The sequence below is a fragment of the Porites lutea genome, chromosome 2 (assembly GCF_958299795.1).
Source record: "Porites lutea chromosome 2, jaPorLute2.1, whole genome shotgun sequence".
Lineage (NCBI taxonomy): Eukaryota > Metazoa > Cnidaria > Anthozoa > Scleractinia > Poritidae > Porites > Porites lutea.
This window is the reverse complement of record NC_133202.1, coordinates 3,379,527-3,405,175: the sequence shown is the minus strand read 5'-3', so window position 1 is coordinate 3,405,175 and position 25,649 is coordinate 3,379,527. Positions and strand designations below refer to the sequence as shown.

At 40.7% G+C, this 25,649-nt stretch overlaps 2 protein-coding genes across 2 annotated transcripts; both read right to left on the bottom strand.

Moving 5' to 3' along the window:
* Window positions 1–10,680: 10,680 nt before the first annotated feature.
* LOC140927435 (neurexin-4-like) lies at window positions 10,681–21,225 on the bottom strand. Its single transcript, XM_073377081.1, has 4 exons — window positions 21,121–21,225; window positions 18,025–18,275; window positions 17,191–17,305; window positions 10,681–11,632 (listed from the first exon to the last, which is right to left on the bottom strand). The coding sequence occupies exons 1-4, from the start codon at window positions 21,209–21,211 to the stop codon at window positions 11,010–11,012; spliced, it is 1,080 nt and encodes a 359-aa protein (XP_073233182.1). The 5' UTR covers window positions 21,212–21,225; the 3' UTR covers window positions 10,681–11,009.
* A 1,981-nt stretch (window positions 21,226–23,206) lies between these two features.
* On the bottom strand, window positions 23,207–25,302 carry LOC140927434 (uncharacterized). Its single transcript, XM_073377080.1, has one exon. It carries the CDS (start codon window positions 25,105–25,107, stop codon window positions 23,518–23,520), a length of 1,590 nt encoding a protein of 529 aa, XP_073233181.1. The 5' UTR covers window positions 25,108–25,302; the 3' UTR covers window positions 23,207–23,517.
* Window positions 25,303–25,649: the final 347 nt, after the last annotated feature.

Below are 25,649 nucleotides of genomic sequence, written 5' to 3'. Positions count from 1 at the left end.
TAATATAATTGAATGCTATTTGAACGAAGTAAAGAATAGTATCAGTGAAAGACTTATGGCAAACAGACTGGTGACAGTCACGATTGATAGAGAAAAGAACTAGACCCAGGCTCAGTTCGGGTGGCTTGATTCGGAATTCAATACACTATAATCATGAGTCTGATCAAACAAAGTCTCTTGTCAAAATAAATCGTTATCAAAATGTTTTCATGTTCTGTAGTTGTCAGGGGAACCCAACGACGGTTTCCTCCTAAATACATTGAAAACACTTTTTAGGCTATCCAGAGTACTTTTAGATCTCTAGAAAAGCATTCTAAGCGGCAGTGAAAATCTGTTCGGTCATCCTAGGGAAACTGAGTCTTTTCGAAATTACAAGGGCTTCTGATCAGTATTATTTCCCGAAAATGTTAGATCAGAGAAATTTGAAGCATTACGAAAGTGAGACATTTCCTAATTCCTCTCTCCATTTTTAATCCGAAAATTTTAGGTTTCCCTTTTTCTATGAAAAATAGCATAACTTGGAAAGTAAAATGGGAAAATTAAGCTTCATAAAATCGTAGGGAATTGATTAGATAAACTTCGAAAATTGTACATGAATGGAACGGTCATCTAGAAATTTTCAGGCGTAGTCAAGTAATAGGAAATTCTAGGCAATAGTTGCTTCTCCGAACAGATATTTTAAAGAAAACAGTCGTTGGGTGCCGCTGAGTTGAACGGCTTTTTCTAGCATGAGCGCTAAAACTCACGGCGATTCTAAACAGCACGGTGATTCCATCATTCATTCGTTCATTCATTCATTCTCTTCACTACCTTGTACCTGACCTAGTTTCACCGAATATCTATGACAGATGGCGGAAGCTTTGGAGAGTCACTCTTGGTGCCTTTCAGTGGAGCTCGGTACCTTTGATTCTCGATGAAAGAACCTGCTGCAGGAGCCGATCTGAGACTCGACAACTTTACCGTGACAACACGAAAAAAAACATTCTAAAAAACATAAATGCATGTTTCGGATCACGACAAACCAAATTGTGAAACAGAAAACACCCCACTTGCGCACGCACTCGCACGCACTAGCTTCGTTTTGTTGGTGTAAGGTTAAATTTTACTTTTCAATTTCTGGGCCTCGAAAGTTTAGGGTTTTTATTAAAAGTACTATATATAGTCTATGACATTTCACGAATTTGCAAAAAGTGGTAGATAACTACAGATACTTAATGTAGGCTAATATACTTAAGAAACTAACTGAATATTACTAGAAAGGTCAGAATTCACCAGTTTCTCACCTGAAGATGTCAAATTTTGACGAAGCGACATAAAAACCATAAAATGGACAAAAAAACTTTTATAGGAGATATTCTTGTCCGAGTAAGCCATTTTCGTTCGCTTCGTCCTTCACTAGCCTACAAACTCCCAGATGTCACTGCTTTTAAGAATATTAACAATTCCCTAATTTGATATATATTATGCTAATGATTGAAAGACTGCAGGTATCTTGACGTATTAAGGATGACAGGTTCCTTCAGTCTAGATGGAATCTTGATAGTTTATTTTCATAATATACCATAAAATTCCAGAAATAAGCCCCTCCATGCATAAGCCCCGCCAAACATAAGCCCCCAAACAAGAAACGCAAAAAAGCCTCCGTTAAATCGCCCCTCCAAATATAAGCCCCCGGGGGCTTGTACTAGGATATTGCCCTCAACTTTACAAAGTAAAACAAAGCAAAAACGGTAAATTTCCTTCCAACTATAAGGCTAGCCCAATCGATTTTGAAACGCAAATTTCCCTCCGTACATAAGCCCCTCAAAAAGGGCCTTTGAAAAATATAAGCCCCGGGCTTATTTTCGTAATTTATTTACGGTATATAGTTCTCATTTTTCATTAAAAGAATACAAAGCTATAAGACATACTTCATTACTTGAACGTGTTCTATAAGTTAATTTCAGTATAGCATTTTAAAAAGCTTTAGATGAGTAAAATTTAATAATAAAAAAACAATATTCGTTGAAGGTTAATTGTCAAGTTGGGTTTGTACCATAAATATCCAATAAGAATTATTAAGTTTAATGTTGTTCTAGTTGACAAACGTAAACTAATTGGGGACACCCAACAACCAAAGTAATGATTAAAATATAAAATGGAAAATTAAAAATAACAGAAATACCAAAAAAGCCTCAATTCACCAAAACTACTAATGAATGTCGAAATAAAGTGATTCAAGTGGGTTCGTTCCACACCTCTTTCTGTTCCGTTCTTGGTAACATCACCTCAATAGCGTGCTAAGGTTTATAATAATTTTGCAGCGATTTAAGAAGTTTGCTCGTTGCCTATGTTTAAGTTCATGCCAACGGATTTCCTTTGGCGTTTGTGGAATATCATCATATTATTAGTATCATTGGAATATCATTACAGTAGCAACAGTAATAGTAGAATGCTTTATTTGCATGTAACAATTTACAGTATTTCAGCTAACGCTCATTGTAATTACAAAGCAAAGTCTAAAGCAAAAGTGTGGCACGCAGAATTGGATTTCGTGTAGTTTTTGGAAACAACACATCGTCCCGGACTCTTCAGTAAAACTTAGAGCCGTGTCATCAATAGATTGCTGATTGTCAATAGATGATTACATAGTGTTAAAGACTGAGAAATGTAAATGGGCTTATGCCATAAAATTCCTAAAGTATATCTTGCAAAGCTGTGAAAATGTTTTTAAAGTCTTTTAACCAATTCAAGGCTGCGCATGAGACTGGGTCGGTGTTACGTCCAATTGCATTATTCATTATACATTGAACTTACTATCTCTTTTCTGATTGGCCGAAAGCGTACAGTGAATTTTCGAAATCAATGCCTGGGACGTCATCTAGCTGCAGATTATACAATAATCATGTCAAGGACACTCAAGGTCACAGGTAATCATGTCATGTATGACCGCGGTGCATGATTTCTAAGGGTAATCATGTCAAGTTAGCGCGCTTTGTGTTGCTTGCCTTCAGTAAAGAAGCAAAAACATGACTTCCAGGTTTTCTTCGTTGACCAAGCAGGTCATCGAAAGAATAGTTTAAGACAAAGACACACAAAACACAAAAAGGTCGACGAAGGTGGCTAAGGAGCTGTTTGCTGATTACGTGAAAGAGAAAAAACTGAGCGAACCTGAGGAAAAGAAAGAGTTGGCACAAACTTTTAAAACATACATTTTATGTCGAAGCAAGAAAGAAAGAATTCGTTCAATGTATAGTAAAAGAATTATTAGATTTGGTTTTTGTGATATCCAGAATAATCAACGTCATCAGCCTTGGCCTTCGGCTTCCGCTGATAACCCCTACCTCACCTTAATTATTCTGGATATCACAAAAACCTCATCCAATAATTGTTAAGAAACTGTTTTTGGGACGAACGTTTACCCGAGTCTCTTTCCCAATTTTTTATTAATTAACAAAACAAGAGATGACGTCCCCAAAACAATCCCATGGTGCTATTCGTCACAGTAATGACCCAGTCTCACGCGAGACCTCGGAGTGGTCTAAAAATCTTGTTTGTACACTTTAATAAAAAGCGAAACCGGGGGGTTCCAAGACACACGTCTTTTGTAAGAAAGAAAAAAAAAAGGAAATGATTAGTAATTAACCAATCTCCCCATCTCGTGGAAATTTGATGTGAGTAGACCTTTTCAGTGTTGTACGTTTTATTTTCCCAATGTAGGTCTTACGACATTATTCAGCTGGATGCATCTAAGTGAACAAGTCTTCGCTAACAGAGCTTTCCATGAAATGTTTACCTAGGCCATCAAAATAAAACATAGTAATTTCACCTTATTTACATGCGTATGTACCCATAAAAAAAATAAATCTCAAAAGGGAAAAGTCCCTTGAAGACATCACTTAACCACGTTCACCCGCAACACTTGAAAGGGAAAACAAACAGAGATTAATAGGTCCTGATCTCGTACTAGTCTAAAAGTGGGTGGCCAAGGCTATCAACCTGTGAATAAAACCGTATGGTGCAATCTTTCAAAAAACTTAAAGATTACTTTTAATTTGTTCGCTACTATTCACTTTTTACTATAGTACAAAGTAAAATGTGGACTTGCTTGTAACGTGATTTGATTTGTTAATTCCCCAGGGTAAAAAAGAAACGGCAATAGACATCCATATGTTGGCTGTTTTTTTAATAATTTGTAAATAACAGTATATTTATTGTATTGTCTATTACTAGTTGGGCCAAAGTTGATATGCGCAACCTATTTTTAACTTTTGGATTACGCGTAGCGTAAGGAACAAGTTATTGTTCGCATTGCGATATGCCGCAAAAAATGTCTCACTCAGATTTGGCATCTTTCGTGTATCAGTCGGCTCCACACGAAAGCGCCCGATATCAAAACGACAACTGTCGTAGATCGTTTCCGTTCCGCGATGTGCTGATATTGTACATTTCACAGGAGTCACAAGACGATTGTCTTCATGTGGACTCTTTATATTTCAAATTAGGGCGGTGGCCAACTTTGACAGACGCTTATGAACTTTGCGTTAAAGTTAACTTAGGTGTTAAAGTTGATTAATTTGGCGGAAAACGCGTAGACCTACCGTGTCGAAGGTTCCTGGGTTCGACTCTCGCTGTAGGAAGTTTTTTTTCCTTTTTTTTTTTGGCCTTTTGGTTTTTTTTTTTGTTTTTTCGTAAAATATATGTTTATTTTTTGACAGACTTAAAATATACCGGTATACTAATTGCAGATTCATTATCAGCTTTCATTTCTAAAATACATTAATTATACTAATCCACAAGTTAGCCTTAGGCACCCTTTGATTTTAAAATCTTTGTTACCAATCTATTCACAGCTTGAAGTTGAGGTTTAATTTTTATTTGCTCTATCGAATAACATCATAAACTTTTACCTCCAAAGGATATATAATATGTCAGCATATGGCATTTTATTCCATGGAAAATGAATTGTTATGTTCTAGTAAATGAGCTAAAATGCATATTGTGAACGGTTTGATGTCGAGGTTTTAGAACCTTTAGCGCATCTCACAAAGCAGTGTTAAAATATACTTAGGCATGAACATACCACCTGCTTTTTAAAAACCAAACGCTTGAATTAAAATACTTATTCTGTCAATCCTATCGGTTGACAAGCAAATATCTTAGGACTGAAATTAAAAAGGTTCTTCAATAGAAGTAAAAAATATTCGCGGCAGAATAACTATATGGTATTCCTCGGCCACAGGTTATCTTTCCACGAGACTGGCTGTGAGAGCGAAAAATTCAAATGATTAAAACGAGGTTATAAATTTAGCTGAAAAATTGCTTTAAAAATATAGTAGCTGCTACAGTACTACAAGATTAACGTTTATCAGCTGCTACTTTATGGAATGGAGGGGAGGGTAGTCATACTTAAGAACAGCTTTATTTTGAAAGTTAATAAATGTTTCCTGTGAGATTAAATGAGATTGCTACCAAAACTATACACATCACTTTTTATTAAAAATTAAAAGATTAATTTCTAAACTCGCCGGTCGATGTGACTCAGTATCTAATAATGCCGCGTCTTAAGCATTTGCACTTTGTTTATTTGCCTTAACAGTTTTAACATACGTCAAATGAGACAATTTATAGACGCTTAAACGACCACTTTAAATTTTGTGCGGACCAGAGAATAATAATGATGGCTATTTTGGCCGGAAAGCTGGCAAATGGAACTCCATATGTTGTTTTCGTCGTTTGCTTTTTGCTTGCAATTCAATATTCAAGAAGTTTAGGTAAGAATAACCGATGATGAGGCCCAATTTTAGCAGTTCTTACGAGCTCCCGCTAAAATTGGGCCTGATACAAACTCTCACAATATTGTGCTGCTTTCAGCCAGATTTGGCTGCAACGCTGATTGGCTGTTAGAACAATGCCACAGGATCTGATTGGCTGTTGGAATCAACGCAAGTTGAAAGCGCTTATTCCTCGCAAGGCTGATAGCACTCAAAAATCTTCGCGAATGATCCACCATCAGCGGAGAGAAGGATTTAGCTGTCTTTTTTTTAAATAGTTTTACGGTCTTGTGGTAGGAAAAGATGCCTTAATTAATATGTGGCACGGAAATTCAGAAATTCATATGGTTGTTCATATCTTCTCTGGATTTGCTTTATTTACGGAACTAATGTGAGTGTATCGCGGAGTTGAATCCCTCTGCAGGTTGAATTGTTGACCGCGAACAAGGTGCCTTTTGATTTACCGACAAACGAGTGTAAATCAAAGTACTGTCCATCTTAAAACTGGTTTCATTTGAAAGTTTAGCTTGGAATGACTTCCCTGAACGGGATGCGCAAGCGGAGGCTCACTGCGAAAGAAACCTCAATCGCCAACTGTAAAGTATTAGTATAGGTAATAGCATGATTATAGTAGCGATATTTGGCATAAATACCACGAGTGATATTTCGAAATTTGAGACAATTTTAAAATATCACGAGTGGCATTTATGCCAAATATCAAGTACAAATCATGCTATTATTTGTTTATACTACTACCCGGAAAACCGGGTTTGTAATTTTCACATCTAGGTATTTCGAATTAAGGTGAAATACCGCTGCTCTTAGCCAATCAAATTGCAGAAATTCCTCATGTAGTGGCATAAGACGAAAAATATCGCATCGCTGTTCTAGGAATTTTTGTCAGTGTTTTGTAGGCATTATAATCAAACTTGGGCGACTGGGTTATCTTGTTTGGGAAGAATTTGTTTGGTCCAGGCCTTAATCTACTGTGATCAAGAGCCATTATGGCTCTTGACTGTGATCGAAGATGATTACTTTTTTGGAGGTGTTCAGATTATATATATTAACTCGATGTAAGATTTGTTTCACTCTTGGACTGTTTGCAAAATATTTTTCCGTAAAGTGACTTAGCCTTTTCCTCAAACGTCACATGAATGTGCCCTAAAGTTAACTGATTTGTGGATTACAAGTTTATTGTTTGATTTAAATTATATAAATGATTAATGGGAGCTTCGCTTTTAGCCCTGGCTAAATCTATATATTAAACATCGGCTGTCGGAATGCATTTTGTTAATAGCCCATTCGGCCTTCGGCCTCATGGGCTATTGACTCAGAGCCCATTCGGGCTCCAGGAATAATTGCTAAATATTCTATTATATTGTAATTTTTAAGCTATGTTAATTACTTTCACACTATACCGGATCGCTTTTGCGCCGGCGCGAAAACCATGCTGGATAGGGCTTCTGTTAACACACAAGAATGGTGACTTTCCGTAGAAGGTAACGAAAGGGGGACCTTTTCTGCCAAAAATGTTATATAGAAGGGTAAGGGGTTGGACCTCGGGGCGGAGCCTCCCGTTTAAAACTTTGTTGAGCAACCCACCGCGGCCACCAGCTTTCTACTGGCTCTTCCACTCTGGGCAAGAAAACTAAATATTATCTGTAGCTAGAAAGAGTTTTAAACAAAGACACTTACTTCGATGGCCAGATAAGTGTGAGCATCTTTGGTTCTTAGATCAAACACAAATTCGTTTTCTGCAGTGGCGTTATTCAATTCGCATTGGATCTTTCCTCCTGTCAATTGTCCCATATTTGTGGACATACAGTTGGGCTCCATATAACACTTCACTCGACAGCCCCCTTCATTGGGTGCAGTTTCACTTCTGATCACGTGATCTGTCATGACTTTGTTTGGTATAGGTTCTTTAAACACAATGATACGGGCCTCCTCAACTGTTTGAAAGTTTAACCCTGCCTCTTGTGGATATAAATAACTCGAAAGATGTCAGGACGCGTGGCCTTAAGCTAGATTTAATAAGTTAGGCAAGACTGATTATTTTCCAGGTTTGGACGCAAAAGTGAGAACTTATTTGAGAGTAATCAGACCGTTTTATACACCTATCAATGTAAACCCCGTGGGGGGGGGGGGGGGAGTGCGGGCAAGGGGTGGGGATTTGACAAATTTTAAAATTTTTCGATGAAATTCCCCAGGGTGGGAAACGAAAGGTCAATCAAAAGTGTCAAAAAAGCCCCCACCCCAGGGGAAAAAATCTAAACAAACAATGCTATAATACTATATAAAACGAATAAAAGAACATTTCAAACACGTTGTTACTACTTTTATTTACGGTTAACGGAAGCTCCATTAAATTACTCGTTGTAATTAAGTATTTTCTCTCTCCACTAGCATCTCTTATCTTGAACAACAAAATCACTCCAGGAAGATTGACCGTGCTATATAATATTAATAAAACTTAAAATGCTTTATAACATCTGCTCAACATGTCGGAACAGGTCGGATCAGTGACCCATAAAAAATCCTCTGACTTTCATGGTGGAATTCGATTTCAATCGAATTTTACAATCAGATGGGAACTTGAAGATAAAAACTTTCTCAAAATAGACATTATCTGTTTAGATGACAGTTAAAGTATTGGATTATGGCGATTAAAACAAATGAAAACTTCATACCTTTCTCCAACAGCGTGACTTTCAGGAAGCCTCGAGGGACGGACTTGGTAACTGCTTCTGAATTGATATCAGGCTTCTGTCGGTCAAAGTCAAATGTCCCGACCCTCGCAAGATCAAAAGCCCGATAGCGGGGATAGTCAAAGGCATCAAATCCCCTCCCCTTGCCCGCACTCCCACCCCACGTGATTTACATTGATAGGTGCATTAAGGCAACCATAACAACTTAACCTTTTACTATTAGCGGAGAGTGGAAGTTACATTGGTGTCAAGCCTTAGCTGAGATGAATGACAATAGGATGGAGCTGGCGTGACATATCCGTCACGAATATAAGAATAGAACATCTGTCGGGACATGATACTCCAGGGGTCATTAAAAAACTTTTGCAAGTGTAATTTTCACCCGGGGGGTACTCCTGGGAAATCTTAGTGGGGCTGTGCCGCCTGGTTCTCCAAATCCTGACCCTATTTCAGGCCAAAAATGTCTTTTTATACTGACCCGTTTTCAGACCAGACCAGACCTCTGACCATACCCGTTTACAGACCTGGCCTTTAGGCAGAAATAATGTGATGATTACTTAGATCAGAGCGCAGACAAAAGATTTCTTCAAATGCATTTGGAATTCGCATATTTCTATTTCGTTCTTATTCATTTGGAACTGAAACGAAACCATACCCGATATCAGACCAAAATGAGCAAAATCGATAACCGTTTTCGGACCAAAAAGGGCCCAACGAGTATCAGCAATGTCTCGTCACACTGCAGTGAGCAATTTTTTAAATGTTTTAAAAATAAAAATGAGAGACAGTTCTTTGGATGGTCGGTGTCACGCAATTCTCCTAGAATGTCAATTTGGGATCGGGAGGGGTTACTCCTGACAGTGGTAAGGGCGTATGCGGAATGAGCAACACATGTGCAGGATCATTATCTCTTGGCAGGATATAAGAATTATTCTCGCAACTGTCCAGAACAGCCCAAGCTTTGCTAAGCGGGCTTTTTTTCAAGAGAGAAAATCTCATAGCACTGCGCCAAAAAAAGTTCTTTTTGGAAATTTAAAATTAAAATCCACTGCCCAGCGTAACATATCAAGGCTCAACTGCGCGTTTGTTTGTTTAATGTCTTTAATTTCAATGAGACTGGCCCGTCGTACAAACTTTCACTGACTGTAGCTAGTCACTTATAAATATGCTACTAATGTAATAATAAATGATAAATGTTTTTCGCATTCCCGTTAGCCAAGAACTTAAACTAATAATCAAGTTGTAAAATAGAAGTGCATATGTGTCAAGAAATTCTAACAAGTTAAAATAACTAGCGAAGAGCTAGATTTGTTTTTCAAAAAACAGGTACTAAATACGCGAATGACTTTCATCTTCCTCGAAAACAATCTTCGAAGTTTTGTGAGTTTCCAAGGACCATCTTATTATAACTCTTATGAAATGAGAAAGATTCTCTTTCTCACTCCTCATTCAAAAACACGCTTCGCAAACAATCCTCTGAGAATTTTTTATAAAAACTGTAATTAGTCATTTTTTCTTCACAGTGTCTCTTTATATAAGTTATACGTTTATTACTTTCTGTTTATACATATTTATATTAGTTATTTACCTTTTAATCAATGTCATTTAATTTGCTCAGTATACGCTCAATTCTGGCCTTGTAAACGGATACTTTTTTATGCTTTGAGTGAGCCCAATATCAATAAGCCTTATGGTTTCTTTTTGGGCTTCCTCACTACGTTGCTTCTGCGTATTCCTGTAGTCTGGTCTTTTATTCATTGTGGTAAAATAAACTGAAACTCTGAAACACTATTGTACTAGCCTAACACTTTCGGGAACACACTGTGGCCTGACTTCCATTCAGGGGAACAACCTTTAAAAATCCATTTCGATCATCTCTTTGTCTTAACGTACATTTGACTTTAAGGTCCCGTTTACACGGAGAAAAGCTGTCGCGGGAAAGAGGGTAACCTTCCCAGCCGAGTCAACCGTTAGCAAGCGTTCATATGAGAAAAATGTTGACCTCTTTGCCAATCTTTTGCCCGAGCCAACAGCATTCGCGCATGCTCCGGATTGTCTAAAACAGCACTAGTACTCTGATTGTCTCGCCTTGACCAAGTTGATCCGGCTGGGCGAGCAAAAGTTGTTGTGTGCAAAAACATTGGCCCGACTAGGAAGGTGACCCTACTATCCAAAAAGGGTTACCTAGCTAGGCGGGTCACCTTATAGCCAATCCAACTTTTTGTTTTTCGTGTGAACGGTTTGACAAGTTCTGTCAATAAGGAGATATAGCAAACGTTTGCAGGGTAGGCCAATTGATTGTCCATACGAAAATGATACACAAAATACAATTACAGTCAACTCCCTCTAAGAGGGACACCTTTGGGACCGGCAGTAAGTGTCCGTCTTAGAGAGATGTCCATCTTATAGAGAGTCAAATAAAGAGGGTAAAGAAAGGCAGGGACCAACTCTAGGTGTCCGTTTTAGGGAGGTGTCCGTCTTATAGAGGTGTCCGTTAAGAGAGAGTCGACTGTAGTTGATTTTTATTATCTGAGTGCAGTTTGCTTTATCAGGCGATACCATAACATTTTAATTTCCCCAGAGTATGGTAACCTTGTTCTTTTGTACCTCCAGTGTCTCCAAACCTGAGCTGCTTGACCGGAAGCTTTGTTTTGTCAATGAGGAAACCACTGTCTTCACGCCACTGGAAGTCGTTTTTATCGCAATTACAACCACGTCTGGGGTTTGCACATGTATTGTTCATTCCACAGGCGCATTTGCCATTTTCAGTTGCTCCGCCCCAGTACGTCATGTTATCGCCATCACGTGACACCCACCATCCGAATGAACTGTCTTTGTTGTTGTCGGGCCACAGTAACATTGAATGATTACACTCATACTTGATAAATTGTTCACAGTGTAAAGAGGCTCCAGTGAGACTCGCCAGCTGAGACAGACTAGATCCCTTGTAATGGACGTCACGTGAGTAACTACCTGGTTTTTCCTTTCCATTCACCTGGGTTCTGTTCTCACTGTCGTGACTGATGACTGTAACGCCAGCTCCATCTTTGTCAGTCATATTACAGATAACGTCATACATAGGAAGCAAGCCACCTTCTCCATCAGGGTCAATGACGTAGCTTCCACTTTCTGCTCTAGGCTCAATCTTCTTTAGGTCACTACATGATTTGGCTAAACGCAGTGATTGAAAATAACCAGGATTAGTTATAAATCAAAACTCTTGGGATATTCCCCAGGAACTAACTGACGACTACTTGCATTTCCCTGGTGTGCATGTGGCTTCATTACTTTTACACTGCTTTAACCCGTTCACACTCGAGCCACCTGTAGTGTATACGATGCTAATGCAAGCGCGTAGAAGCGAGAGAATGAATGTGATGTGATACACACGGGGATTACGTAATTTGCATGTACTATAGATAGCGTGTGTTGTAATTTATTCGAGTCGGTTAGCGTTCTGAGTTCGGAGTGTAACGGTGGTGAATAAAGTGTGTTTTAACCTAACCGCGGTACTACATTGGCGACGAGGATATTTCGAGGATATTTCGAGGATTTCGCCGAGGGTTTCAAGAGTTTCGTTGAAAATCTCGCTGTGGATTTCGTCGAGGATTTCGTCAAGGATTTATTTCAGCGATGCCGGGAGGCGGTGGATCGGGCGAAACTAACGCGACAAGCGGTACTACGAAGGTACTACGAGCGGTGCTGTTGGCGGTTCTGGGATGACTTCTGTTACTTTAGATGTCAGTGGATTGGAACCATTTAATCCAAAAGGAGAGGCGCACAATTTAAGTCAGCGATGGAAGAAGTGGAAGCGAGCGTTCAGTTTGTATGTGACCGGGAAAGGTGTATCGAACGACGCTCAAAAACGTGCTTTGCTGTTGCATGTCGCTGGTATGGATGTGCAAGAAATTTATTTCACACTAGCTGGTGAGGGTGGAGATGCAAGTTTTGAAGCAACGTTAAAGGTGTTGGACGACCATTTCGTGCCAAAGGCGAACATTCCCTTTGAGAGACATTTGTTTCGACAAATTTCGCAAGGGATCGGAGAGACAGTTGATCAGTTCGTTTGTAGATTGCGTCAGCGAGCAGCGACTTGTGATTTTGGCGCCGGCGAGGATGACTACATTCGCGATCAGCTCATAGACAAGTGTTATTCGAGCCATTTACGCCGGAAATTTCTGGAAAAGGAAGGAACTGTTACGTTAGATGAATTGTTGCGTGTTGCAAGATCCCAAGAAGCGGTTGATCGACAACTGAAGCAATACAGTACCGACCAAGCAGATAACCAGGTCAATGCAGTGGGTGGCAGGCTGTATGGAAACAAAAATCCCAGGAAAGCAAAGACGTGCTTTAGCTGCGGACAAGAAGGACACTTCAGTCAAGACAAAAAGTGCCCGGCGCATGGTCAAACTTGCAGGAGGTGCGGCGAAACAGGCCATTTCAAAGTTAAATGCCCTCGACTCCATCAGCTAAGCAGGACCCATTCGGGATCTAGAGGACCTGAGAGTAGCAGAGGCGGACGCGGCAGAGGAGGCAGGAGTGCTGGTGGACTGGGTCGAGGTGGACGCGGACGCGGAGGGCGAGAGACGAACCTCGTGACTGGAAGACCTAGCCCTGGAGAGGAAGACAAAGGAGATTTCGCTGCATCAGGTCATTCGCAAAGACCCGATTATGCCTTTTCAGTGGAACAGGTGAATGATCGCAAGGAACAAAGGGGCGCTTTGGTAACGCTGGTCATTGGTGGTGTAGACGTACCCGATGTTCTCATTGATTCGGGAGCTTCATGTAATGTTATGGGCCAGCAGACCTGGGAGTTGTTAAAGCAAAAGGGGATTAACTGTGAATCTCGCAAATCTGCAAAGGAACTTTTTGCTTATGGTGGTACAGAACCTTTACCGACCCTAGGAACGTTCACGGCAGATGTCACGCTGGCTGGGTTTGAAAACGGAAGTAATGCTGATTTTGTGGTGGTTGAAGGCGATGGTCGCACGCTGTTGGGCCGCGAGACTGCCGAGGCGCTAAACCTGTTGCGTATTGGTCCTTTTCAGACAAACAGTGTTGACGGTGGGCGATCGGACGGGGATGTCAGAGAGAAATACAAGCACTTGTTTAGTGGTGTTGGTCTTTTGAAGGGCTACGAGCTTAAGCTACACATTGATGAGTCGGTGAAGCCTGTAGCGCAGCATGTACGTAGGATACCGTTCGGGTTACGCGAGAAGGTGGATGCAAAGCTGGATGAACTTTTGGAGCTTGACATTATAGAGGAAGTGCCGGAGGGGCCGTCAGGATGGATTTCGCCGTTGGTGGTGGTTCCCAAAAGCGATGGCGACGTAAGAGTCTGTGTTGATATGCGTCGTGCAAATGAAGCAATCGTCCGAGAGCGTCACCCAATTCCAACCGTTGAGGAGCTGTTACACGACTTGAATGGCAGTACGGTGTTCAGCAAGATAGATCTCAAGTGGGGTTTTCACCAGATTTTACTCAGTGAGGAAAGTCGCCACATCACTACCTTTGCCACGCATCGAGGGCTTTATCGTTACAAGCGGTTGATGTTTGGCGTAACGTCGGCGCCGGAGAAATATCAGCAGATCATTAGAGATGTGTTAAGGGGTTGTGCTGGGGTTGCGAACATTGCGGACGATCTCATTGTTCATGGGTGTGACGTGAAGGAACATGACAAGCGTCTTTTTGCGGTGTTAGATAGGCTGAGTGAAGTGGGGTTGACAGTGAACGGAGACAAGTGCGAGTTTAGATTGTCAAGGCTTACGTTCTTTGGTCACGAGCTGACTAGTGACGGCATAAACCCATCCGAAGAGAAGATTGCTGCTATAAGAGATACTAGATCTCCCAAAGACGCAAGTGAAGTGCGATCGTTTATGGGTCTTGTCCAATATTCCGCTAAGTTCATGCCTGACGTGGCGTCCGTGGCCAAGCCTATTCAAGAGTTAACCAGGAAGGGCATCGTGTTTCACTGGGGTAAAGAGCAACAAACAGCCTTTGAGGAACTGAAGCGTCTAATCACCCAGGCAGAGACACTGGCTTATTTTAAGGTTGGCTGCAGAACGCGGATCATTGCCGATGCATCTCCAGTTGGATTAGGAGCGGTTCTCACCCAGCAGCAGGGGGGAATGTGGAGAGTTGTCTCCTACGCGTCGAGGAGCCTAACTGACGTGGAACGACGCTACAGCCAAACAGAGAAAGAGGCACTTGCCTTGGTTTGGGCGTGTGAACGGTTCAACATGTACGTTTCCGGACAGAGCTTCGAGTTGGAAACAGATCACAAGCCTTTAGAGCGTGTCTACTCGCGCACTTCAAAGCCTTGCGCCCGAATAGAGAGATGGGTCTTAAGACTACAAGGGTACGATTTTAAAGTGGTGTACCGCCCAGGGAAGACAAATATAGCCGACGCGTTGTCCCGTTTGAACTCCTTGGATCAAGTGGACCATGGAGAAGACTACGACTTTGTCAGAGCCATTGCTATAAGCTGTATACCCGTTGCTCTATCACCTACAGAAATTGAAGAAGCTTCCTATTTTGACGAAGAATTGACGATAGTAAAGAGTTGCGTGAGGTCAGGGGACTGGGACCGGTGTACACTTCCCTCGTATGCACAAGTCAAGGACGAATTATGCGTCTATGGTGAGCTATTGCTTCGCGGCACAAGGATTGTGGTTCCCAAGCTCCTGCGCGACAGGGTGGTGCGGCTGGCACACGAAGGGCACCAGGGTATAGTGAAGACGAAGTATCGGCTCCGTAGTAAAGTTTGGTGGCCGGGAATGGACAAGGAAGTTGAGAAATTTTGTAAAGTTTGTCATGGCTGCCAGGTCACTTCTGGATTTAACCCTCCTGAGCCGATGTCCCGCGTTCTTCCTCCGAGTGCTCCTTGGCAGGATTGTGGAGCAGACCTGCTGGGACCCCTACCCACAGGAGAGAGTATTTTGGTGGTGATCGATTACTACAGTCGTTTCTTAGAAGTTGCTATTCTGAAGTCTACTACAAGTGCCAAGGTCATCGAAGCACTTGCACCCATGTTTGCCAGATTCGGTTTTCCGTTCTCTTTAAGGACAGATAATGGGCCCCAGTTCGTATCCGAAGAATTTGAAGCATATTTACGCGCAAATGGTATTGAGCACAGGAAAACGACGCCGTTGTGGCCTCAAGCTAATGGAGAGGTGGAACGCCAAAATCGCTCGTTACTTAAATGTCTACAGATTGCACATTTAGAAGGAAAGAACTGGAGAACTGAATTGCTTGTATGGTTGATGGCGTACAGATCCACTCCGCAAACGTCGACGGGGACTACCCCCTGTTACATGATGTTTGGCCACGAGGATAGGTCCAAATTGCCAGAGTTAAGGAGAGAGACGGTCGGGGTGCCAGGCGAAGAAGTGCGAGAGCGGGATTGGTCAAGTAAATTAAAGGGCAAAGCTTATGCAGATCTCAAGAGAGGTGCCACGCCCAAGAGCATACGTGTTGGTGACACAGTACTTTTGAAAGCCGAAAAAACGAACAAGCTGTCTACCAACTTCAACCCTGCTCCTTTTAAGGTGGTTCAGAGGACAGGAACAGAGGTAACGCTTAGGAACGAAGCTGGTGTGCAACTGAAAAGGAACACTGCATTCGTAAAGAAGTACAACGATGGTGTATCCAATGGCAACGGAGACCAAGTGGTACAAGCAAGTTCTACAGTACAGACAGATGAGCCAGGGCCAAGCAGAGTTCCGGAGACGACGGAGGTATCAGGGCCAAGCGGAATTCCAGGGACTACAGGAGTATCTGAAAATTCCCAAGTACAAGCTGGGCATTCTACCGAAAAGGAAGATAACGCAGCGGAAAGGCCTGTGCGGAGGTCGACCCGAACTATAAGACAGCCTGCGCGCTATAAAGACTTTGTCCTGGATGTTTAGGACTTCTTTTCCTGTTTTGTCTAGTTTAATTCAAAGACTTTGTTTTGCTGAACATTTAGGGTTTTGCAGCCTTTTAAAACTGCCTTCCTGCTAAATTTGATCAAAGAAGGCAATGTAGTGTATACAATGCTAATGCAAGCGCGTAGAAGCGAGAGAATGAATGTGATGTGATACACACGGGGATTACGTAATTTGCATGTACTATAGATAGCGTGTGTTGTAATTTATTCGAGTCGGTTAGCGTTCTGAGTTCGGAGTGTAACGGTCGTGAATAAAGTGTGTTTTAACCTAACCGCGGTACTACACCACCCATTACCGACAATGCATATCATCGTCCATTATACCACTTGTGAAGTCATTACTCTTACGTTCATGGACAGTTTTGACCGCTAACATGTACTGTATAGGAAAGTGAGATCGTTCGAACCATACCCAAATGTGCAAGATTCAGTTAAACGTGACCGAGGAATACTCAAAAACGTCTACAGTTGACCAGAAAATTCCTTTGAAAATCTTCTTTGTTGACACTACAAGAGCCTTACTCCCTTTCAAAAAAAGTTCCCAATCTTCGGGATTTTAGCGAAACGTCAGCTGAAACGTTTCCCACTGAAATGAAGTCTAGTAGAAGACGTAGAATGTTTAATAAAAGAAAGAAATAAATAAATAAAAGAAAAAGAAGATGGGAAGAAGAGAAAGCGAACATTAGCCTTCTGCGCATTCCTCGAAAAAAACGCCTCACTCTTACTACGGCCCTAATCCTGATCTCTCTTTTAATGCATGGTTTAAGCCAAATGTGCAATAAATTTTGTTGCATACACGTACCTGCACGACAGTTTGTTCCGGGGAATCCCGGAAGACATAGACAACGAAACCCTTTACTTGTGAATCCAGCTTGACATGTCCCGTTGTTTAGACATGGACTACTGCTGCAGGGATTCTGGAATAAGGAGCAGCAATCAAAAACAACTACCAGATTATAAGTATATTAGAGGGCTTAAGAATGGACAAACCGATAGCCGGAAGTCAAAACTTCAGTCATTAGAGTCAACAGGTGTAATGTAAGATGTCCGATGTTGAATGTTTGATTTGTTAGTCGTAAAAATCGTGAAAGCCGTTTGTGTGTCTTGTCTCGCTGATGATAAGTTTCCGTATATTTTTTTCGTGCGCAAATAATTTGCCTTTCATAGACAAAAACTTCTTTATTAATTAACCCCGTTGCTAGGAGAAATTGTTACAGCGTTAGCTGCAAAAAAGCAAAGTATTAAGGTAGCCCGCTGCCATCACCCCATTGAGAAGCTCACTTTAAGAAATATATAAACAAGACTTTGAATGATTTCAATATTAATTCGCTGGTACATTCGCCACAGGTTTATTGTTGTTTGTTTGTTCAAAAACCTCTTGATCGAGCGATCTAAGTAGCAGGCTGAGTAGCAAGCGTTTCCATTCGAGCTCGTCGAGAAAAGCTGGGACGCGATAGCATTTATTTTACTCTCGCCCCAACTTTCGCGCAATAACACGACCGGAAACGCTTGCTACGCAGGCCATCCCACTAGCGGAATAAAAAACTTGACGTTAGATCTTCTTGTGAACTAAACGTCAGTCCCGATTAACCTTTATGAACAGCCTCGTCGCCGAGTTTCAAACAAAAGCACTTACCTCGATGGCCAGATAATTGTGAGCATCTTTGGAATCAAACACAGTTTCCTTTTCTGCAGTGGCATTATTCAATTCGCATTCGAGCTTTCCTTCTTTCAGTGGTCCCATATTTATGGACACACAGTTGGGCTCCATATAACACTTCACTCGACAGCTCCCTTCATTGGGGACACTTTCTCGTCTGATCACATGACCTGTCATGACTTTGTTTGGTACAGGTTCTTTAAACACTATGATGCGGCCCTCCTCAGCTGGCATGATTAGAAAAACTTAAAGTTTAACCTCTTGTGGACATAGAAATTATCATTAATATTAATAAGTATCGTTCTTTTTTTAAGCGACTGATTAATTACATAAAAGGAGGAAGATCCTAGTACCAGAAAGATCCTGTAAGGAGGAACAACTTTTCGTTGGGTTTCCATGCAGAAATGTCGGCCCTCTTGGTACCAAGTAGAGAAGGATCTAGAACTGCGAGAAGGAATTCAAAATAGCGGGCGACAAAAACAAAAATGCGATTTGGACCCTTCTGCCCTCTTTACTGGCGTTAGTAACTACCCGTTCAGCAGGGTTATCACAATCAGCTCGCGGTAACGCAATAAAAAAAATGTCGGCCTTTATTGCCGTGATATGGATTAGCCATGCACTGAACGACCTGTTGCCACTTTTGTTTAGTTTGTCCCTAGTAATAAGATCTTCCTAGCAAAAAGACAGTTTATATGTTGCCAGGATCTTCCTACCTTAAGATCCTCTAACTGGGAAGATCCTAGTACTAAGGACAACTACCACCTTTTGTATGCAAACCGAATGCAGAAAACATATGGCGCTAGGATGATCTGCCTTCTAGGATCTTCCCCCCTTCATGTAAACAGCCCGTAAGAGTTGCACCAATAACTGGGACAGAAAAAATCCTGGGTTTAATTAGCCTCGCTTGTGTAGGCAGCGAGACTCATAATCTGCAAGCCGTATTTATGACACAAAAGGGAGGTCATTGTGCCAAGCGTTCGTAGCGGAGACCGTGGAAACTGGGAATGAGAATCGTTTAGTGACCGAAGTCACGCAGGTTTTGCCAAGAAAGCTTAGGAAAGATTAAATTTAGAGCTTTTCCTAAACGTGTCGGTCCAAGAATTCTATCGCTTGAAAGCGTTGATTACTTTGGAAAAAGTGAACGCTAACGAGTGGTCCAAAAACATAAATCTTAATTAGCAAAACTGCGATGGTGAACGATGGTGAACTTTCATTGTATGCAAATGGCTTGTGATGAGTATCATCTCTGGAATCGAGGCCCATGAATTTTTGTGTATTTATACACGCGTACAGCCTGCGACCGCAGACGTATTTCCGGTCGTCGCTAACACGCGTATTAAATCAATTCAGAAACAAATAAAAAGTAGATATCCTGAAGAATGCTCGACCTCGATAAAGTAGGAAGTAAAAACCTTTAGCGAGTAAATCCTGTTTCGTGTAGAGAATTAATCGCCTCCTCATTTCTCGATCAAATCTCCGCCAAGCAAGCGAGACTGACATTGTAAGAGCGTTCTTGTTTAACCAAATTTTCATCTTGCCTGCCGTTTTATTCAACACGTTATTAACTCAGTTATAAAGTATTGTCCTGAAGACAAATTGCTTGTGTCTTGACGTTAATGACATCTTACTGAGCCAGTACCAAACAGGTCTGCAATTCTTGTCATTAATTATGAATGTCTTTTCTGAGTATTAACAACTAAATTAGAAGTCACTATTTTTTCTCACGAGAACTTTCAGTCTGAAAATTGCCCAGTCGCTCCAGCTTTTCATCTCTAAGAAAGGAGGGAATGTACTGCATACTAGTAATATAATTAAGTGTGATTTGAATGAAGTAAAGAATAGTATCAGTGAAAGAAGTATGGTTACAGCTCAGACTGGTGACAGTCATGACTGATAGAGAAAGAACTAGACTCAGACTTGCGCTCAGTTCGGGTGGCTTGATTCAATACACTACAATTAGCCTGGTTAAACAAAGTTTCTTGTAAAAAATGAATCGTTTTCAAAATAATTTCATGTTCTGACAGTAGTTGTAAGGCTTTTTCTGGCATGAGCGCTAAAACTCACGGCGTCCTTTTGAATTGCGCATCTTTCACTGCGAACAACAGTAGAAACAAAGGGTGCAAACAAAGCTTCTTCTCAGCGATTTTTACAAAGTTTTTCAAAATGTGCGTTGAAAAAGTACGAAAATCCAGACGTTTCGAGGATGATCGCTCTTCTCAGTGGTTTAAAGCGTTTCATGCACAGTATCTTTCAATTTTTTAAAACACTCCTTCTTCTCGACGAGTTGAGTCATAATAATGTTTTGTTCAACTTAGGCAGTGCGTGATATGTCTTGAGTTTAATCGTCGAGGCCATGAACAGCACACAGCCAAATTAACTCTTCTTTGGAGGGTAAAGTAGAAACAGACTTCAAGGTATTCAAAGGCATTTTTCAGGAACGCAGTTTCATGAACAAAACAAAAGAGTCAAAAGTCTGTGTGATAACGCTGACTTTACGGAAAACATTAAGTCTCCCAAATAGCCGTATTCTTAATTAAAGCTAATTAAGCATTGTATCGTGGAAATAAGCACGGTCCGGCATTTTATTGCCATGCAGTTATCATTCTCTTCACTACCTTGTAACTAGTTTCACCGAATATCTGTAACAGATGGCAAAAACTTTAAATAGAAGTGTGACTCTAAGTGCCTTTGGAGGTCGGTACTTTTACTTCTCGAGCTTATGAAAGAAACTGCTGCAGGAACCGAACTGATTTGGAGTTACTAAGACTCGACAACTTTACTGACAACACGACAAGGAACATTCTAAAAACATAATGCTTGTTTCGGATCACGACAAAGATTATTGTGAAACAGAAAACACCCCACTTGCGAACACACTAGCTTCGTTTTGGTGTATGGTTGAAAGTTTACTTTTCAATTTCTGGACCTCGAAAGTTTAGGGTTTATTAAAAGTTCTATATAATAGTCAGTATGACATTTCACGAATTTGCAAAAAATTAGTTAATGTAAGCCAATAAACTTGGGCAACTGACTGAATAACTACATAATGGTAAGAATCCACCAGTTTCTCACCTGAAGATACCAAATTTTGACAAAGCGACGTAATAACCATGAAATGAACAAAAGAACTTTTATAGGAGAGATTCTTGTTCGAATGAGCCATTTTCGTTTGCTTCGTGCTTGTCTAAAGACTGCCAGATGGCACTGCTTTTAAGAATTAATATACAGTGTAAAGTTCCTAATTAGATGTATGTTATGCTAATGACTGAAAGACTGCAGGTATCTTGACGCATTAGGAAAAAAGGGGGATATATTAGGTTCCTTCAGTCTATTTATCATTTTCAATTTAAAGAACGCAAACCATAAGGCATACATGCAGCTGTGTAGTACTTCCTTACTTGAACGTGTTCTTTAAGTTAATTTTTAGTATAACATTTTAAAAAAGTTTAATTCAGATGAATAAAAATTAATGATAAGAAAAAATATTCGTTGAAGGTTTATTGTCATGTTAGCTTTGTACGAATAGGTATAGGAACATCATGCTGGCCGCCTTGTAAATTAATAAGTCGATGTTGTTCTAGTTGACAAACGTGCTAAACTAATTGAGGACACCCACAACCAAAGTAATAATTACAAATATAAAATGGAAAATTAAAAATAACACGAATAACAAAAACGCCTCAATTAACCAAAACTACTAATGAATGTCGACATAAAGTGATTCAGGTGGGTTCGTTCCTCACCTCTTTCTGTTCCGTTCTTGGGAACATCAACTCGGTAGCGAGCTAAGGTTTATAATAATTTTGCAACGTTTTAAGAAGCAGGAAGTGATTCATATTCACTGTAATTGAGAGGACTTTCATCAACGATGCTGCTCGAAAGCCAGCTAGGATGTACTCTTCGAGAATACCAATTGAAATAAATGTACTGCTTGAAAATAAAGCGTCTTATACAAAATGTTCCTCTTAAATGACAATTTCCTAAGAATGTCAAGAATTATTACTGTTTGAGGTAATGTCCACACAATTTCTTTAAGTTTATGTGCACATATACAAACTTCAGCGTTTACAGCTGTGTGTCCACACGACTCGAGATATTCTCCCTTTTCGAAACTCCATTCTGGGGAATTTTCACACGAAATCTCATGTGAACGGAAGCGATAATTCCATGTAAGTTAATTTGTTTGCGTTCACACGTTTTAATGGACTTGCGTCCACGTTACCTGCCTCAGCAAGGTACCTGAATGCACCTGCCTGCTCCCTCAATTAAGTGCTTCATAACGCACTCTGGTTGCGAAACGCGCGAGTAACTCGTCACTAAGCGCGAGAGGCTACGAGAAGAAGAAAGAAAAGAGGTGACGCCGGGTGGCCTGAGCTCCTTTTCGCCGCCCTGCGCGCAGCGCAAATTTACCCCGCGAGGGAGTCGTCTGGGAACGAGGTAGTGAAAGCATAATCAGAAAATCAACGCTGGAAAACATTTTGTTATTGTGGACTGTATTGTTATTGTATAGTCCCTGTACGTGGTCTTCCCAGAGCTATGGACTATATATAGGCATTTCCTCTACCATTTTTTTAAACTATCACAGTTCTACTCGTTATATATATAAATTAAAATATATTTTATTCATAACTTACTAAATATACAGATAATTTTGTGGATTTCGAAATAAATACGTACAAACACGTGTTTAGATCATCAGCAGCCGTACTCGGAGATGTAAGTAACTTTGTCAGCTTTAAATTTAAAAAGATGTTTTTATCCTGACACTTTATATCTATACATTAAAGTTGAGAAGAACATTGCTTTGCGCGGAAATATTCCCGTTGTTTTTGAAACAATAATCTATTAAATATATAGAAAGCCCGACACAAATAGACTAGACAACAAAATCATAATTTTGTTTTCTACAGGCTAATATTTAATATCAATATTAACGCGTTTTACCAGGACCCTTAACTATAACGCGAACAATATTGTCTGTAAAAAGGCTTTAATCTACATACTAAAAATAATTTCTACGTTACTTAAGTATTATCTTCAGGTTTCTACACAAAATTAGGTTTAAGCCAAACTGCTTTTCCAGTTTGTAATACTTTAAATAAACAGTTCTTTAAGTTAATAAATTGATGGAGTTTCTAATGTAAACGGGCACTTTCAATAAATCACACCTTTAATACAACAAGTTTGGTCGGTTGCTCTTCCTCATGAATGAGCTTTTTGGTTCACCAAAAATCATGGAAAAAGAAAAAACCGTCTAGAAATCAATGGGTTATGCAGTTACTATATGCTGCTTCTCACAGAGCATAAAAGTTAATTTATTTAAATAGAGATAGTTGACACGTGGTAGTCGGATCTCGGTATATAGGGCTTGACGATTTATTAGGAACGAGGTTCTGAATCACATAGTCACTAAAATCGTTGATGATTTGAACCCTCATTTTTCCCGATTAAAACATTCACTTTTTTTCTTTACACAATAATCTCCTCTTCTTGAGATTGTGCCAAATATACAAGGACCACATTTGGTCTTGGTTGGTCCATCTGATTAGGTGAATTTGGAGTTTCAGTTACACTTTCAAAAGCGCTTTCTTCTTCGTTGTCAACGCTTTCCTGAATAGTGTTTTCTGGAGAAGTCAAAGATAATATAGGCCGTGAAAAAGGCGATCTATTGTTCTTCAAAAACACTGGAGCAAAAGCCTGACCGGCCTGAGCGGCCTGAGCGTCATTTCCACTACTTTCCGTCGCACGTGCTGTTGAATGTAATGGCGGATTGGGTGAATGAAGGCGTGGCGAAGCGGATCTGTAGCGTTGCGGCGTAAAATAGCTTGAAGGTGAAGCTTGCGCACCTGGGCTTAACCTGCAAAAACTGGCATCAATTGCATATTCTCCAGTTGAAATCCCAGGAGACGGAGATGGTGGTGGTTGGTCATAACTTTGAGAGGGAGAATCGACGAATACTGATCTTTCTACAGGTGCTGATATGGATGAACTGATCTGAATACCAACATCAATTGATGTGGGTCGGTCAGTCGCGGCTACATTGAGGGACGCGCGTGACTCAGTTGTTCTGTCTGAAGGCAAATTAAGAGATGACCGTCGCCCCGTGTTCGTTACAGCTTGCAACGAAAGAGGTGATGGTGGAGATGACTGATAGTCAGGGGGATACAAGCTGCTTTCCTCTGAGACTGTAGAATCAAATCTTCGCATTCTACCAATCACTCTTTCGTAAGCAGGAGGTGGAAAACCCATAGGTAAGCTTTCTGATAATGGTCGGGTCGGTACAGGTGGCTGATATGGTGGGGGAAGTGGGTTCGAATGTGTTCTAACATGACGAGTACCACGACTGCGGTCGATATAAAATCGTGGTGCTTCGATTGCCAGACGAGAACGTTCGGGAAAATGTAGATGCTGAGGTCTTGCCACTCCAGGCACCCGATCTCGATAATGTCGAACCATTCTGTTCGACGGGTGAAAAACAGTGATTGGAGCATCAGTTATGTAACGAGTATTCACGGGATCAATAACTCTTCGCTCGTCATCGTAATGACGTTCGCGAGAGATGAAGCGTCGACTGGTTCCGTCGGATGAGCTATCTGAATGAGACGCGGAGTTATCGGTAGAAATCGTTGAAACTCCTCTACCGCCGAATAAATCAGACGAAGCAAACGCCAACATTTCTTCTCTAGGAGGGTAAGCCCTTGAGTCTTGCCTTGCAATCGACGAACTTTTCTGAAACCTGTTGTAAAGAATCGCAGTCCACCCCAAAACAACGATCAGCAATAAACCAAAGCCGATTAATGCGCCGGCACTTATCTGATCAATTCTGCTGGAAGAGCTTTGAAAATGTACCACAGCTATCACAATGATACCAGTCAAGCACAAAACAATAAACCAGCAAAGTATGCACAAGCAAAAAATCTTTTTTCTTCTTGAGGATGCCTCCGTGCTGAAGGATCGTCTTATACTCAATCTCGGTATTTCACGCTGGACTTGCCTAGGCGGGCCAACTTGACGACCAGAGCGAGAGGAATGTTCGCTGTTCGTTGTTTCTACCTGCATTTTCGTATTTGCACCGTTTTCTTTCCTTTAACAGCTTCAATTGATAACATAAACAGCCGCTTCAATTCTTCCTTTCAAGCGGAGCTTGAGAACGTTAACAGCCACTGTTGGCAACTAGTATGTAAATCAACTTAACAACAGGGAGCGCACAATTTGTTTTATATTGAGAGCGGTAAAACCACTTCTGACAACACAATGATTGTGGGATTCGTGTCCTGTGACGTGGACCGCAATTGACACTGCTTTATATTGAAGTTTTATCTAGACTAAAAGCAAGTGGTTTATAACAGCCGTCGATGCTTTTTCTCACAGACCATGGGTATAAACGGACGAGAAAAAATTTTTTCTTTAGCTTATTTGCTTTGAATAATAAAAAAAGTTTACAAAAGTGTTTATAAACATACGAATCGTCCATAAAATCGCTCTGTAAGTCAAATATTGGATCGAATGTTTCGAGATACTTCACGCTTCCCTCTTGACAAAACCGAAGAGCGTTTTTGTGCGTTGACCAATTGTTTTCAATATCGACTAACTATTAAGTT

Excerpts from the sequence above, each read along its gene's own strand:
- LOC140927435 (XM_073377081.1), bottom strand. The coding sequence starts at position 21,211 with ATGGCTCATTCGAACAAGAATCTCTCCTATAAAAGTTCTTTTGTTCAT. Across the intron at positions 18,276-21,120 it reads TCAAAATTTGGTATCTTCAG|CTGAGGAGGGCCGCATCATA; the intron begins GTGAGAAACTGG and ends TAATCATGCCAG. Across the intron at positions 17,306-18,024 it reads ACAATTATCTGGCCATCGAG|AATCCCTGCAGCAGTAGTCC; the intron begins GTAAGTGCTTTT and ends TCCTTATTCCAG.
- LOC140927434 (XM_073377080.1), bottom strand. The coding sequence starts at position 25,107 with ATGCAGGTAGAAACAACGAACAGCGAACATTCCTCTCGCTCTGGTCGT.